The sequence below is a fragment of the Haplochromis burtoni genome, unplaced genomic scaffold, assembly GCF_018398535.1.
Source record: "Haplochromis burtoni strain Fernald_Lab_line unplaced genomic scaffold, NCSU_Asbu1 Contig_37, whole genome shotgun sequence".
Taxonomy (NCBI): Eukaryota; Metazoa; Chordata; class Actinopteri; order Cichliformes; family Cichlidae; genus Haplochromis; species Haplochromis burtoni.
In genome coordinates this window covers 2,444,910-2,460,822 of record NW_024582398.1, presented here as the reverse complement: position 1 = coordinate 2,460,822, position 15,913 = coordinate 2,444,910, and the positions used below count along the sequence as shown (strand labels likewise).

The following is a 15,913-nucleotide window of genomic DNA, read 5'->3' as shown; positions in this document are numbered from 1 at the left end:
TATTTTTTTTTTTTATCATTTTAAAAGACAAAGTGATAATCCAGACTCAGTTTTGCTGCAGATTGCTTACAGTTTTAGTTCATATTCTTCATGATTCCTTCCACCTTGAAGAGATTCCCAGTTCCAGATGCACTGTAGCATCCTCACAGTATAATACTTCTACCACCATGTTTCACTTTGGGGACTATTCTTCTAGTTGTACTCCTCTTCTCCAGACATAATCAGCATTTCTATGGCCAAAGAGCTCTAGTTTCGTCTCACCTGACCAAAGAACATGCTTCAAATATGCATATTTTTTTCTTCAGAATGTCCTTAGCATACTTCAGTCTGCCTTGAAAGGATCTCTTCTGCAGAAGTGGTGTTGTGTTTTTCCTCAGTCTGCAAGCTCACAGTCTATTCTTGTGCAGTGTTCTTGTGATTGTCTACTTTGAGACTAAAACTCCTGAAGTCATTCACTAGTGTCTTGGCAGTTGTTCTGGGGTCTTTAGTCACATATCTCACTATTTTTCTTTCCAGAGTCATTGAAATCTTTCACTGCCAACCTCTTACTACCTCTGCCAGGCTTGTGGCTTTCTTTCAATTTCTTGATCATACTTTTCACTCCAGTTCTTGACACTTGAAAACACTGTGATAACTTAGTATATTTATCTTCTGCTTTGTGAGCGTCAACAATTCTTTTTACGAAATCTAAACTGATTTCTTTTGGTTTTGGCATGCTCACTTAAGTGACAGCTCCAAACCCTGGTTTGAGTTTTTATATCGTGTGTAAAGTGGAAGATAACGCTCATTTGTAACTTGTTGTTACAAGGTTTGAGCATTCCAAAGTTAAAGCACATCATTGCACAGCAGTTGTTTCTGTTAACGCTCAATAAAAAAATCTGTATTTCAGTATTTTGATTCAAATTTGAATCAAATTGATCTGGAAACTAAATTAGCACAGGTATCTTTTCTGCAGTAATCTATGTTCAGAGGTAAGTTCACTAGTACCCATGCTACAGTATTGCTTAGTATTGTTTAGCAGGTTTGTGTTGTTGGGAAACTAGTACACTTAATCAGATTGAGAAAAGTTAAAACTTGGGGTGGCCAGAGTTATTTATATAGTAAAATGAGTTATTTTAGCCTTAAACAGATTTTTGTAGATATAAATGAGATGGTATTGTAACGACGTAAAACTGATAGTATTTTCTTTTTAAGTATAAGTGTATGGAACGTCATTTTAGCCTGTTGCTAGGTGACTGGAAGGCAACATGGCTGACCTAATAATATCTGATATAGATAAGAACCTTCGGTGGCCTAAGACCTATCTGTGTGCTAGGTTTGGTTGTTCTAATCCTGGGGGCTAGTAAGATGACATAGCCTGTCAGTGCATGGCCCAGGGCCTCGCTGCTGGATCTCCAACCAAGTCTCTGCAAATCTGACTATGAAAAACAACTGAATATGATATTCTTTTTTTTTTTTTTGGCTAGCCTAACTATCTTGACAGTTTTTTTTTTTTCATCTCCTATTAATGTAATCTGACAAGTAACATTGCTTGTGTATTTAACAGATAGTCTCAGTGTAGGAGTCATTTAAATTCGATGCAATCTGAAGTGAATTTAAAAAAACAAACAAACAAAAAAACAGATCACTTACTAACAGATCAGGAACAGCAGTCAGGTAAAATATATTTAAATGAATTGGATCACATACAGTCAGCATAATCATAATCATTTCTTTATGTTAATATTTCAAGCACAGACAGCTGTTCGAATTCAGCATCTGAGAATGGAAGAAAGCGCTGAATGACCCGCTGGAACATCGATGAAGTGTTTGAAATGTGGGCTCCTTGGCTCAGTTTGTTGATATAATCCTAGACTATACAAACAAAGTACGTGGCTGCAAGCAGACATAAAAGCACAATGCTGAGCTAAGCTTCCAGGTTGTGTTATTGACTGAATTCATTTGTGCATTATTTTGTTTTGTCTTAACCAAACGATCAAGGTGCCACAATATTTCTTAATGAACACTCGCCATGAAGGCGAATTTAAGTGCAACTGCCTAGTAACAAATCCAAATATCCTCTGCATCATCTGTAATTCATCTGAAGACAATGATGGTTGTACCCATTATATAGTGTAAGCCTAACCATGTGTTTGGAAAAATGTGTTTGCAGAAAATAGCGGAAGGTTTAGTCCCACAGACAATATTACTGCCTGAAACCTTAAGTGTTCTGCTTCCACATCCTCTTATGATCCACTAGACATTCTTCTTCATGGGGGGTGATGGATGACTTAACCCAGAGAAGTGCTCTTTGCTGCAGTTGACCCAGATTGAGCTGCATGTGTCAAATGTGTTTGTGTGTGCTTGTTGTTGCCCTGGCAATTTGGAAAATGTGAGGCAGAGGAGGATTTCTCCTTTTTTGTGCTTGTGTGTATGAGTGAGGGTATCACACTAAAAGAGAGAGGTGTGTGTGTGTGTGTGTGTGTGTGTGTGTGTGTGTGTGTGTGCGCGCGCGCGCATGTGTGGGGCGGAGGGAAGACAGGAAGGCACGTTTGTTGCACAGCGTGACTGACAGAAGTGATATATATGACCCTTCATCTGACTCTAACAGAGACGCACGGTGTTGTAACTCATTGGGTGTGAACACTCATGGGTTTCTGCAGGATTAATGTCAAATGCAATAGAAGCATAACGCTAATCCTCTCAGCTCTTGTTCTAAGATACAAAGTAGCTTCGTAAGGATTTCCGACTCCTCTGATCAATTGAAAACAGTCGTCTTGCATCCTTTCTCACAGTGCTGGGTGGTTCAGTCAAAGTTTCATTCTGATTGGAGTAAAGTTTCTAGTGTTTTGGGGTTGTTGTTTTTTTCATTATACTGCCACACAGCTATTTTCTAACTAATGCTGCGGCATTCGAACAGCAACAAGTGTCACAACAAGTCTTCCCTCAATCAAAAATCTGTGTGTGAGAGTCCAGAATTAATTTTCCCTATCTCCTCTCCTGCTTGTTGTCTCTTCAGAGCCACCCAGCATCACTGAAGCTCCTGATTGAAGTGGAAAGTGAACAGCTGCTCCTGGCTCTAGAGAAAAATGAGTAAGTGTCCCTCTTTTCATACATGCCTTTAGCTTACAACTGCGTGGTTTCTGGAGTACAAATAGGTGGCATATGCGGTGCCCAGGGGCTACAACTGGGGATCTATCCAAAGAACAAGAGGGAGGAAGTGTCTCTTTGCGCTGTGGTGTGGGCATGCCAGGGCTCTCTGTGCTCAAGTCTTTTTGTGTGCTGAAACAAAGACTTGAAAGATAGAAATTCCTGGAAGCATCAGCCAGACTGATGAAAACCGACGTCTTCTTCCTTCTTCTCCCTCTATCTTTTCATTTGATCTATTGGCATAAGACGGGGGAGAAGGAGGCTTTGTTTGAACACCGCAGACACCCAGCGCTCTGCGTATTAAGATACTGTCAACATGATGTCAGTTAAGGGACTGGCGAGGAGGAGTAACATCATTTGAAAGAGATGAGGTCATTGGCGGAGATAGATTTTGACAGAGATGTAGCTATGGAAGTGTTAGGAGGAATATTTGTCATCTTTGCATTTTTACAGAAGGACTCATTCAATGTGGCCTCAGACAGTCGGAGTTGAGCGTACTGCTGAGAAGGATGGGGCGTGATTGATGGAGCAATATGTTTTCCATCCAGCCTGCTGCCACACATGAGCAACCAGGAACAAGCAGAGCTGTCTGTGTGATGGAGAGAAAGCGGGCGAGGGAAGCAGAGAGAGAGTGTGAAAGGGTTTTTATACCATCGTTAGCCATGAATCTCACTTGTTTTCCAGACTTAATATATGTAAATTCCACCTGCAAACTGTGGGACAAAGCTTTCAACACTAGCTACAGCAATTTTTATGGCTCGCCTGCGCTGAAAATATTTTTTTATTGGAAATCACACTCGTTTTTTTTTTTCCTGTTGAATATTCATGCTTTGCACAGGTGGGGATTTTGCAAAGCTGTCTTTCAGATTGTCAGATTTTCCTCCGCTATATTTCATTTTAAAATGGAAACAAAGCTTTTCCCACAACCAGCAGCAGTGGAAACACCTTACGTTCTCATACATCGCCCATCTGATTTTCATTCGGCATGACTGCCATCATTGTCCTGTGGCTTGAAATGTAAAGTCCTGTGTTAGTTTCAAAGCCATAGCCAAGAGGAACAAACAGAGATGATGGAGAGGTGCAATCTAGATCTTTCTAATGAGCTTGAGCATGATGGAACGACTTTAGTCAAACAAACCTCCGTGCTTTCCAAATACCAATCTGTCACAATGTACTGTCAACGCTTGCAGCAAGTCTAGAGAAAAAGGTTTAATTACTATCAATGAGTGTTCTGTCGCAAGTCAAAATAATACTTCATCAAAAAAATAGCTACTTAATGCCATATATGTTTGACAAGACAAAACACACACAAAGGACATGAGTTGAAAGAGACGTGTTGATAAGTGTGTTGGCTTTAGTCGGTGTCGACAGCGAGAACAGAACCTGCTGTGCTGACTTTTAGTGAAGGTTCTTGTCTGAGGTTGCTGGCAGACTGGCTCTACGTCGCTGATGAAACCCAGTTGTTCAAACACAGCCGACATCTGTAGAGGTAGGAAAAAAAATGTTCCAGGATGAAGAGATTTGAATTAAGCACCCAGATTTCTTTATTTATTTTTGGGGTTTCTTTTCTTTTTCAGAAATCTGTTAATAAATATTGCTGGCTACAAAACATGATTGAGGTTTCACTGCACGGTTGAATGTGATCAGTTCAGCCGTAATGATAGGTGAACGTGATCTGTGTGACAGAGTAGCGGTTGCTGCCTTTTTCACAAAGTTCATCAAATGCATTTTCTTTCACATTTTTTAAATGCGTGTTGCAAAACTTAAGTCAAAAAAACACATTTTTGCAACTATTACCGGGTTGTTTTTCACTTAAAGATTAAAAACATATAACGTATATCTTCATCCTTTTTTTTAAGGTGTTAGCCCAGGAACCCAAACCTTTAGACACAACTGAGCCAACGGTAAGGTAACAACTCTGGTGTATAGTTAAAAAATGCAGCTGTAACTGGCACCTTGTCATTTTCAATTACTGTATTAGTTTCAGTCAATATTTAAGAGGATCTCTGGTGTTTCTGTGATGGTGAGTTGCGTAGTGTCTGTGGCACTGATGACATTTGGAAAGCCTGCAACATGATGAAAACTCTTCGTGATTCTTGAAATGTGTTGTGCGCGGCGGTACGGAAAATGCTTTGGTGTCTGCTCTTTGGCATTAAGGGCTGCGGAAGCACGAGACACCGACTTCAGATATTCCTACAACATCCCCGGACACACTCACAAAGCAGCCTGTTGTCAGGATGGAAAGGGCGCTTGCCGCCTGGAGCAAAATGTCAACGTGTGTCAATGTGTGAACTTGCACTTTTAACTGCAGTTCAAAAACTTGCTGCCCGACCGCACTGTTGAACTAAAATATGTAAAGTAAAAAAGAAATGAAAGCAGAATGAAATAAGCTCCAGACTGCTACCTATTTGATTTAGATTACGCTTTTGGATGTATGCACATCAAATAAATTTTTATGTGGATCAAGTCACTGAAACATCCAGCAGGTATTGCTTGCAGAGGGATTCCATCTAAAATAATATTAGCAGTGGTAAGACATTAAGACATTTTAAACATCCCCCGCTGCAGACAAATTAAAGTCCCTACAATACAGATGTTGAACATGATTTACATTTCCCACCTGTGAAAAATAATCTGTTTTTATGTGAAATGCATATTCAGCAGATGAGTATCGCACTGCAAGCTTAAGTGATCGCACTATTTGCCCGGTGGGTGTACATCATTCCACATTTTCTGACTCTAAAAGCTCCAGTTGAACATGATGAAGCAACACATTGTTTCATTTACTGCAAAGAGGTTGGCTGTTGAGATGCCACTAGGCATCCTAGACTCGTCCTCTTGGATCGGTTTTGTTAATAGGAGACAGTCAAAATGAGACTTGGTGTTGTCTTTGTTTCTTATTACTAGAAGGTTAAAGACCTTAATTACAGGCTGTGGCAATACTCAGAGGGAAAGTAAACAGAATGCACAGCATATACTGCTGTATATATCTCATTACTATTGCATATACTCTCTGTTCTCATTTCCTTTGTCACTGTTTGAAGCATTCATTCAGATTCTTGCCTTTGCTGGGTGAGAGAGGCTTATGCACATTTAGTCTAGTTGTGACAGTTACTGAGCTTTGACCTCAGGGTATTGAACCACTTCTGGTCAAGCTGTTATAGCAGCTCTTGCTGCTTTGTGCCTTTGAATGTGAAGCCTCCAGGCATATCAAGATGAGTCCCAAGCTAAGCAGGCAGCATACTCTCCATCCATATTTCCCTTTCTAAATGGACTGCAAGAGACTGAAAGAAAGCCTGGGGCTCATCAGCTGGGTGGAGAATGTTTTTGGTTGCTTACGCTTGAGGTTTCTCGCTGCTCATCATGGCTTATAGCCTTGAGCATAATGTGCTTGGAGGTTGGCTATTCATCTTCTGGAGTCTTTTGTGTTGTCAGACAAACAATCACAACGGAGCAAACATCGATGCAGATCCACAATCCTAAAACTGGCCCTTTCCCTGGACAGAGGGCAGACAGGAAATGTTTCCTGGCTGCAAACTTCTTCTATCACTCTGGTGCTTGGCAAAACAAAAGAGACAGAGTCCAGACACAGTTTGTCCTAATTTGCGTATTGGACTTTAAGATGTTATTTGATTCCATGTCTTGGAATGGACCACTGCTGGCCTGTGACCTGTTGCTTCTCTCAACGAAGACATTCTCATGTCTCACTGAAAACACGGTTAGGAATGGGCCTCTCCTGGGGAGCTGAACAAACAAAAGGCTAAAGACTCTGCATAAGTGTTATTGTTCTCGTCTAAGCCACACACAGATTGTTTAAGGAACATCAAAACCAAAGATGCTCATGTGTATCAAATCGTCGCTCTTGCTATAGAGCTAAGATTGAGACAAAGAGAGCATTAAATCTTTCTCCAGTATATACATGAAACGACATGGATTATTTTTTTTCTCATTATGATTTATACAAGACTAGAACGTGTGAAATAACGACATCTTAACGATAATGTTTCTGAGTGCACCTTGCAGATATACTCTTTTTTTTTTTTCTCCCCATGACAACTTTTTTCTTAAAGGTGATTTTTCTTTTTTTTAATGATTGATGCAATATTTGGCAGTTTGTATTTCACTGCAGCACAGATGAATGGGTAATTATAGTCAGCTCCTACACTGTATTTTTTTTATTCCCCCCTGTTAAAGGTTGAAAGAATAATCCTAAACTATGCTGGCCTAAGTCTTTAATGCATCACCCTGAATGATCATCTCAGGGATGAACAAGAAAATCTATTTTTAGCCAATGAAATCGGGCGACATCATCAGCGGCGATGACGATTCCAACGCCAGTGAACGGCGATGAATTTTCATCCGTGACTTGATTGACTTTAGATTTGATCTTTATGTGCATTTAAATTGCTGTCTGTCTGCTGAAGTGTTTTGTGTGCGTAATGAACTGTGCATTTGCTCAGGTGACGATTTGATCTAATTGTAAAAGACTGTGTCCCGCTAAGCCAACAACCAGTGATTGAAACCCAGTGATAACCAGTTTTCTTGAGCAGCACTTATACTGAAAACCTATTGAATTTCTCCCTATTGCTTCCTGCGGTACAAAAGTATGAAAAAGTAAGGTGGAATTTAATTTCATTAGGCGATACCTAAATACATCTTCCCTCCTGTTAATGCTGCATAGATCCAGTAAATGTATTTTTTTGAAAGAATGTGTCTCATGTATAGACAGAAATATACATGAGCTTTCTTTTATCACTGAAACACACAAACACACTATAGTCTAAAATTCATTCAGAACCAGGAAACCTTTTTCTCAGCGAAGGATGCACTGAAGCTTAACTAGCCTTTGTACCTTTCTTGTTACCCTTGCGGCTGCAAGGCCATGATACACTGTGATTCATTAGTTTCAAAGACAAGCCTTGGAAATAGGCTCATCTTTTCCAGAGCCTGCACCTTTTAACTACTTTCTTCAAAATGGAATTTTTTGGAAGGAGCTTCCCTCTTTTGAATTACCTTCTCAGAAGCTCCAATTATTTTCAAGCTCAGAGCTGTAATTAATAACTTGGACTCAATGTTCCTAATTAATTAGAAAGTTACACTTGAAAGGTCTTAGAAAAGCTTGTTTCTTCTTTCAGAATGGGAAACAGAAAATGAAACGGGCTTTTGTTATGATTATTTCTGTATACGTGTGTTTTGGTGATCTTGAAACCTTTCACTCCGGTCTGTAAGCTCACTTCAAAGCTCAAGGTGCAACAAGAACTGGGACCATTCACCAAATGCAACCTTGTTCCTCTCGAGTTTCTTTGTCACCTTTTTTTTTTTTTTTTTTTTTTCTTACTAAAATGTACATGACATCTAAATAAAGGCTGATATTTGCTATGTTTTAAGATGTCATTTGTGTCTGATATACTGTAGTTTTCCCCCTGGAATTGGAATAATTGGAGTTTCAGTTATCAAGGTTCAACTCTACATGTAGACCGTTTAGCGCTGTGATTTTGAAATGTCAAAACAAAAATTCACAATAGCAAAGGACACTTTTCTAAGTTGTGAGGGACGTTTTCAGTCCTTTGCTCTAAACCCGGAGCATTTTTCCAGATAGACCACAGGGGTCTCAAGGCTCCAGCTGGTAGATCTATTCCTTAGCCCCCCTCCTCTCACCATCAAGTACACAGCCAGCTGAAACCTTCTGAAAGTAGCAGTTTCTCTCTGGCGAACAAGCCGTCACTCCTCCTTAAAGAACTTATAGAAGCTCCTGCAAATAATAAAGATGCCTCTACTTTTAAATTCGGACCAATCTGGTTTGGTGTCTCTTGGTGATTGCAGATGATGGATGGGGAGCATTTCTTAAAAATAAAAACTTGGTTTCTTTTAACTAGCCGCCATCCCGTACAAAGGAGCAAAGATTTTCTGAATGCTGCTTGTGTGTAGTGCTCAGGGTTTTGGAAATACATGAATTGTAAAATACTAGACAGCCCTGATCCTGTGTTTTGTATGACTCTTTTGCAGCTAATCCATGAATTGAAAGTCTTAACAATAACCTGTTCGATTTTACCTGTAAATGCCAGCCTGTCATTTCAAACAGACTCCAGTGCATCTTTCAGGATAAGATTAAATAAAAATGAATGAACAAAAGGGATTGTTAAATATAGACTAGGCCACGTGTTTTATTTTCACACCTATATGCAATTGCATTCTAACATTTAAGAAAGTATAATGTAATTTTCAGCACATCTCAGGTGTCTTCTACTTTCAGTTCTCCATCCATCTTGTGAATATGTGATGAAAAATCACGTCCCCTGAGTATCAGCTTAATCAAATTTCAGCCCTGTTTAACAGCACCATAGCTTCATCAGATATATTAGCATATATTAGTTTTTACGTCTTGCATTATTGAACAGCATAGTTACATTTTTGTTTTGATTAATTTATTAAAGTACAGCATTTGAGCAATAAATTATTTGGTGATTAAACTCAGATAAAGCTATATAGCAGATTGGACTCCAACAATGATAAGAAGTAGGACAGGACCCCCTAGAGTTTAGATGCTGGCGGTGGCGGAGATGAAGCAGGTGGAGGCATGACTCTCCAGCTGATCAGGATATGAAGGGGGCCACACGAATCAAAGTCTGGAAGGCAGAACAGAGGTTGAATGGGTTGCAGAAGACAGGCAAGTAAATGACTTGGCCAGAATGATCGCGGCAGAATTGAGTTTGACAGTATGGGAAAGTGGAAGCGATGTAAAGATTAGATCAGCCTGAACACTCAGGAATGCGAGAGAACCAGTGAATGCAAATCTTTCTTACTGAACTTGCACATAAACTTCATGTCACAAATGTACTGAAAGCTTAGGTAATAGGTAATATGACAATTAACCCTGGAGAACCCATGGGGTCAGAGCCGACCCCATTGGTTTTCTAGGGAAACCATGGGTTCTCCAGGGTTAAGATGATCTCTCTGTAAAGGTAAAAACCCGGCAATAATCTAGGACTATTACCACTTTGTAGACACAAATGATGTTGTATTATCACTTTATATTAATGTTGCAGATGTGCAGGATGTTATTATTTTATTTACAGTTGGCTAATATGGCTATTGGGCAACTCTTAACATTTAGACAGATGCCCAGGTTAACAAGGTTAGCATTTAAGATCATTTCATACTTAAATGGTGTTGAAAATGGAAGATTTACTGACACCTATTGTTAATGTGTTCAGGTCTAGTTTAGTTCATATATTTTCTGAAGAACATATATTTAAAAAATAAGATGCAAAATATCCAGTGACCTAACCTCCTGCGACTGTTATCATCCTTAAGTAGCCACTTACAACTTATTGGGGAATCCTAATTTTTCCCTCGTGACCGGTGGTCTCTAGGTCTGTCTGCCTGGGCTCTTTATTCACTTGATCATACATTGTCACCATGACTGTCACACGTTGAAAATGTTTAGTTAATGCCACATTGGTAGTGTTTGCAAATGTGTAAGATGCAGTCATGTGAATCTTAACAGCCAGAAATCATTAGAAATATCTTTGATTACAGAATTCGCAATATGCAAAAAATAGAGTATTATTAGAGCACAATTGGAGACTAAGGATTTTTTTTAGTACAAAAGTTAGCTTTAGTCTTACTTTTCCAGGTTTCTTCATCTATGCATCTATCTTTTTTTGTTTGTTTTCTTCTCTTGGCCTCTAATTATCTGTTTTTCTTTCTACCTCTGCTTCACAGCTTTTCCCTTTCACCTACTTAAGCAAACTGTCTTCATAAATTCTAGTGAAATCTAATTTTCTCAAGGCTCAGGGGTGCCAAAGAGAACAAACAAAAGCAGCCAAAGTTTTTGACCTTTGTGGCTGCTGACCATGAAGATATGCAACCCGAGAGTCATAGTCCTGGCTTCCATCCTCCTCCTGACAGACAAACAGATTTGCTGGTTTTACAGTGTGAGTTAATGTCAGCTGGGTGGGAATGCTCACTGTATTTCCTTACTTCATCCTCCATCCTGTTCTCTCCGTTCTCACAGTCCAATGACCTTCCTTTGACCAGTCTTGCTTGTGTATGGGGTCACTGGCTGAGCGAAGATGCCACGTGTGGTCATCAGTCAGACGGTTGGATTTTGGCCGTCTCCTTTAGCTGATCCAGGGTTTTTTTTTCACCCCCTTCTGCTGCCTTGCACATGTTTAGACAGAGCAGTGTCCTTGTGAAAAATGAATGCTGAATGAAAAGCAAAAACAGCATTTGTTCCAGTTGACTAGCAGTGAAAAATACCAGCAGCAGTTTCTCTTCCTTGCCCTACAAGGTAGCGTGTCTATTGAGAAACTTGTGGTAATTTGTTTAGTTTAGTTTTTTTTTTTATGTTCTCCAGTCCTGTTTTTTTTTTTTTTTTTGACTCATTTAAAACTTCAAGACTACACAAGTAGCGGTGGGAAACCTGTGTAGGAGTTAGAGCTCAGATAGCTCTTTTATCACTAAATTTAGCTTAGTGATAAAAGGAAATGGTGCAAAGAAAGTCAAGGACATGGAGCAAATAGCAAACCCCTCTCTACACGTCATGCAAAAAGCAGATGCTTTTGGCTTCACATCCCACTCGTCATTAACAGTATGACTCCAGGTTGTTGTGGTGGACACACAGGGAGTTAAAGAAAGTATGGGGAGGATGTGTGAATGAAATGGAGATCTCTGGTGTTCTTGCTTTGCCAGATAGGTTGTGAAGGCAATTCCCCCTCATCTTTTGTACCAGCCTTCCTGTCTCTCTGATAACTCCCTGTTGGCGTATGGGACACGATAGGGTCTCCTTTGGTTGGCCCCTGTACTCCTCCTCACTCACTCTCACCCAATCCCTCAAGCACTGAGAAGTGAGCTGCCAACAACAATAGGAGCTGCTAGGGTTTGATAAAGAGGCTGTGGACTGCTTTGGGGTGCAGGGACCCAATGAAATCAAAGCTGGACTCCATGACACAGTTTCCTTCAAATCATCATCAGCGTTTCTGAGAAAAGGGGTCAAAGGCAGGTTGTAAATTCATATAGGGTTAAGCAGGAAACTACACTTGCTGACTAATGACGGGAAATATCATCGAGGACACTGAGAGAACATCCTTTATATTTTTTCCCTGCAATTTTTTTTTTTTTTTTTTTTTGCAGTTAAGCAACAGTCAGCAAGTTAAAACAATGGATTTGGAGAAATGAATGCGAAAGGTAACATCATGCAAACTTCACACAAGACCAAGTTAAATTAATTAATAAATTATGAAACATTTAAAAAATAATAATTTTAGTGTCTCAATCATGACCTCATAGTTTCTATGAGTCTGACTGGCCCTGCTCCTGTGATTGATTTTCCTCCAAATGCGATTAAAATGTAATAAATGAGTGATTTGTGTGGTGGCAGATCTGGTATACTTTCCCTTTCTTTGTGCCTAATGGGTCATTGATGTTGTAAAAATGAATGAATCCCAGCTGTGTGCTTCATCTGAAAGCTCTGCTCCGTGATGGGATGTTTGCAGACAGTGTCTTAGAGCCAATTATGTTCCACTTCCTGCGTGCGTCACCTGAAATACAGGAGTATTATTCCCCCAATGATCAATGGACCATGGATGATTCAGTAAGGCGTTATTGGAAAATCAGTAACCAACCTTACAAACGGGGTAAAATGATTTTGAGACACAATAAAGTCTTTTATCAGTATTCGCTGCAGAAAACAACTTTTTCTTTTTTCTTTTTTTCTGCACCAACTGTGTGACTTTGCAGAAGGAAGCGTCCATCTGCCTGTGACAAGAGACTGACAGCATGACAGGATGTACAACATTAATGGTGCTGACCCTCAGATAAGCTGTAATGTTAGCTATCTGCACACTTCCTGTGGTTTGTGTATGGAAAGAAAATAATTCCTACGTGAAACTGCTGGCAGCAAGATTTGAAGATTTTCTTTAGTAATGACCTCTGGCGTCATTGCTGCTGATTTTTCTAAATGTGTAATAGGTACTATGAGCCCTACAAGGCAAGCGCTGTCTCCAAAACTGAACAAGCCACACCAAAACAACCTTGATGGATAAATAGCACCACAAGCCAGAGGGAAAATACTTTGATAAATAATTGGATTTTGATGCGAACTGTCCATTTAAAGATAAATGAATACTTTGCTGTACGTAAGATCGCTTAATAAAATGGACATAAAATAAGACCACACCTTTTGGCAAAGATTGCTGATAATTCAGTTGCTTATTCGCTCTTCTAACTTTAATTTTGTAGCTTTAATCTTGCAAAGGACCCCAGGGTCACAGTGTATAAGCAAACCCACTTTAATACATCACTTTTTCTAGACAGAGTGAAGACATCTCTCTCACTGACAGATATCAGAGGGGTGAAAAACAGGATGGGAGGGAGAGTACATTTGTATTCAGGTCTTAATTGTTTGATTTCCCTTAAGGGAATGCATGGCAGAGGAGAAAGGCACGAAAAGTATGTGGTTGTACAAGTACCGACAGGCTTAATTAAATGAAATGCTCCTATTTTCTGTGTGCATTTACCTTGTGAAAAGAATGATAGGCTTGATTGTTTGAAGTTCCCTCGTCGCTCATTAGTCAAAGCACAAGGTTGCAGTGAATATAGATGCATGAGCTTTGTGCCTTGGGCCAGTTCCCTGCAAAACATTGGAAATGATGGGAATGCTCAAAGCTAGTCTGTTTGTTTGACCCATCCCAAAAATGACTTTGCATTCACCTCTCCACGGTATCTCCTCTTATTCTTGGTCTCCACCCACATAATAATCAGAAGAAAAAGCCAAGTAATAAATGATGTAGACAACAGACAAAAGTCTGTTTCACAGTTAATTGTTTTGGAACTGCACATAAAGCCTTTTGTTTACACTTGAATATATTCACAGAAGGGAATATAAATTAAACTGCATCCATCTCCATCTGTTAGCTTTTATCATTTCCTGGTTTTGCAAAACACAAAAGGACATGGATTGCAAAATCTCTAAAGGGGTGTTTCACTCAAAAAAAAAAGAAAAGAAAAAGATTTTACAACTTTTTTGATTTTCTTGCTCATTTTTCTAGTCCAGATTTTGCAATATCAGTCTCTTACATAGTTGTTTCCGATTTAACACGAAACAGCTAATCTTAAATTTTGTTTGTGGTGCTCACAATATTGTGGAAAACACATTTTCTAGCAGCTTTGTCCTTTTTTTAATTTTGTATAACCTGTAGATCTAATTGAAAAGAACTATTATGGGAACTGTTCCTGTGGTAAAATGTAGTTCCAGTGAATGCAGCTGGCCGTAATTTGCTGTTATTGGCTCCTTTTTGACAATTTTGTTTCAGAGGAGTTTTTAGGAAAAACATTAAAGTTCTATAATTCATTCATGATTTTTCCAATGCAGGATGCTCTGCATAAGTAGTTTTTAGAAATCGGGCAGAAAGTGTTGTGGTTTGCTGATAGTGTTGAAAGAAAAGAATGTGTTGCATGATCTATAAGCCATGAGCCTGCTGTGTGTGGAACACGAGCGCAATCTGCAGCCATGCCTGGATGTGAAATGACACACTCGCACGCACACATGGACGCATGCACACAAATTACCACATAGATGTGCATAAATCATGTTGAGCTACCAACACATACAGTCATTACTGCACACAAACAGGGACACGCTCTTTCCATCTCTCCCACACCCCCGCATGCAGACACATAACGGGAGCTCGTCCTAGGGGAGAAGGAGCGGCAGAGCAGAGGCCCCGTCTCTGCTACAGAGGAACAGAAGCCCTGGGGGCAGATGGGAGTAGAAAGCAGGATGAAGGATCTCCTCTCCACTGATCCACAGCAACAAAGGCAATTGGAGAGGCTGCTGCTTAGGCACCTGACATAATTAGTTTCAGATAACAATGTCACTGGCCCATGCCAAAGAAAAGAAAAATAAAAGACTATTTTTATTTGTTTTCCTGCAGTTTCCCTTTGATTGTTATCACTCATTTAACTGCAGTCATGAGGAATACAAAAGATTCATATATCTTTTCGACCCGAAGTGCAACATTTAGTCTTTTTTACCGCACCAATCAGTTGCCTTTAATTAGTCACATGTGATTACTTTTCCGTAGCCCTCTGGGATCAGCAGTATCATGAGGAATAAAATGACTATTTATGTCTTTTTGGGAGAAATAAGAGAGTCTTGCCTCGTTGGAACTCATGACTGAGCGGGTGATTTTAATATTCCGGGTGGCTGTTGTCATAGATACCATTTGTTCCATTTGGCGCGTGCATGAAGGCTTTTGGGTGACAGAGACCGTGGCATAAGCAAAACAAATGAGAGCCAGATGTGTCTTGACGTTACATGTCAACAAGTGACAAATGATGAAGAGACAAAAGAGAGAACGGATGCATAAAAACAACAGACTACATCTGAATCAAAGTCGAACCTTTCTCCTAGTTATCCTGCTTGAGACTGTTTGTAGTTGAATTTTACAGCACACCTATGTGAAGACGCAGGACTGTGCAACTGGGAGGAAATTAAACGTATATTTTTAATGCATTTCAGACAGGAATATTGAGGTATATGCCACTTAACACCCAATCTTGGAACCCATCAGCTATGGTCTGATGACTTAGCCTCTGGGGGGCAATGGCCAAGCGCCTTCATTATTGCCATCGGATTTCTAGAAAATGTATAACTGATATCCAGGCCAAGACTATCTGTCCTGTACTGTGCTACAGTCATTGTATTTACTTATTTAAAAAATAAACTGATAGCCAGACAATAGAGATGGCTTTGGAATTGCATTCGGACTATTTAACCGTA

At 39.7% G+C, this 15,913-nt stretch overlaps 1 protein-coding gene across 2 annotated transcripts in view; it reads left to right on the top strand.

The window, feature by feature from the left end:
• Positions 1 to 15,913, top strand: part of LOC102314119 (disintegrin and metalloproteinase domain-containing protein 12) — a 77,843-nt gene that overhangs the window by 14,322 nt on the left and 47,608 nt on the right. For both annotated transcript variants that reach the window (XM_005919503.2, XM_042219747.1), the window contains exon 3: positions 2,999 to 3,072. In XM_005919503.2, coding sequence (XP_005919565.1) covers positions 2,999 to 3,072 — 74 coding nt within the window. The remainder of the gene's footprint in view (positions 1 to 2,998; positions 3,073 to 15,913) is intronic.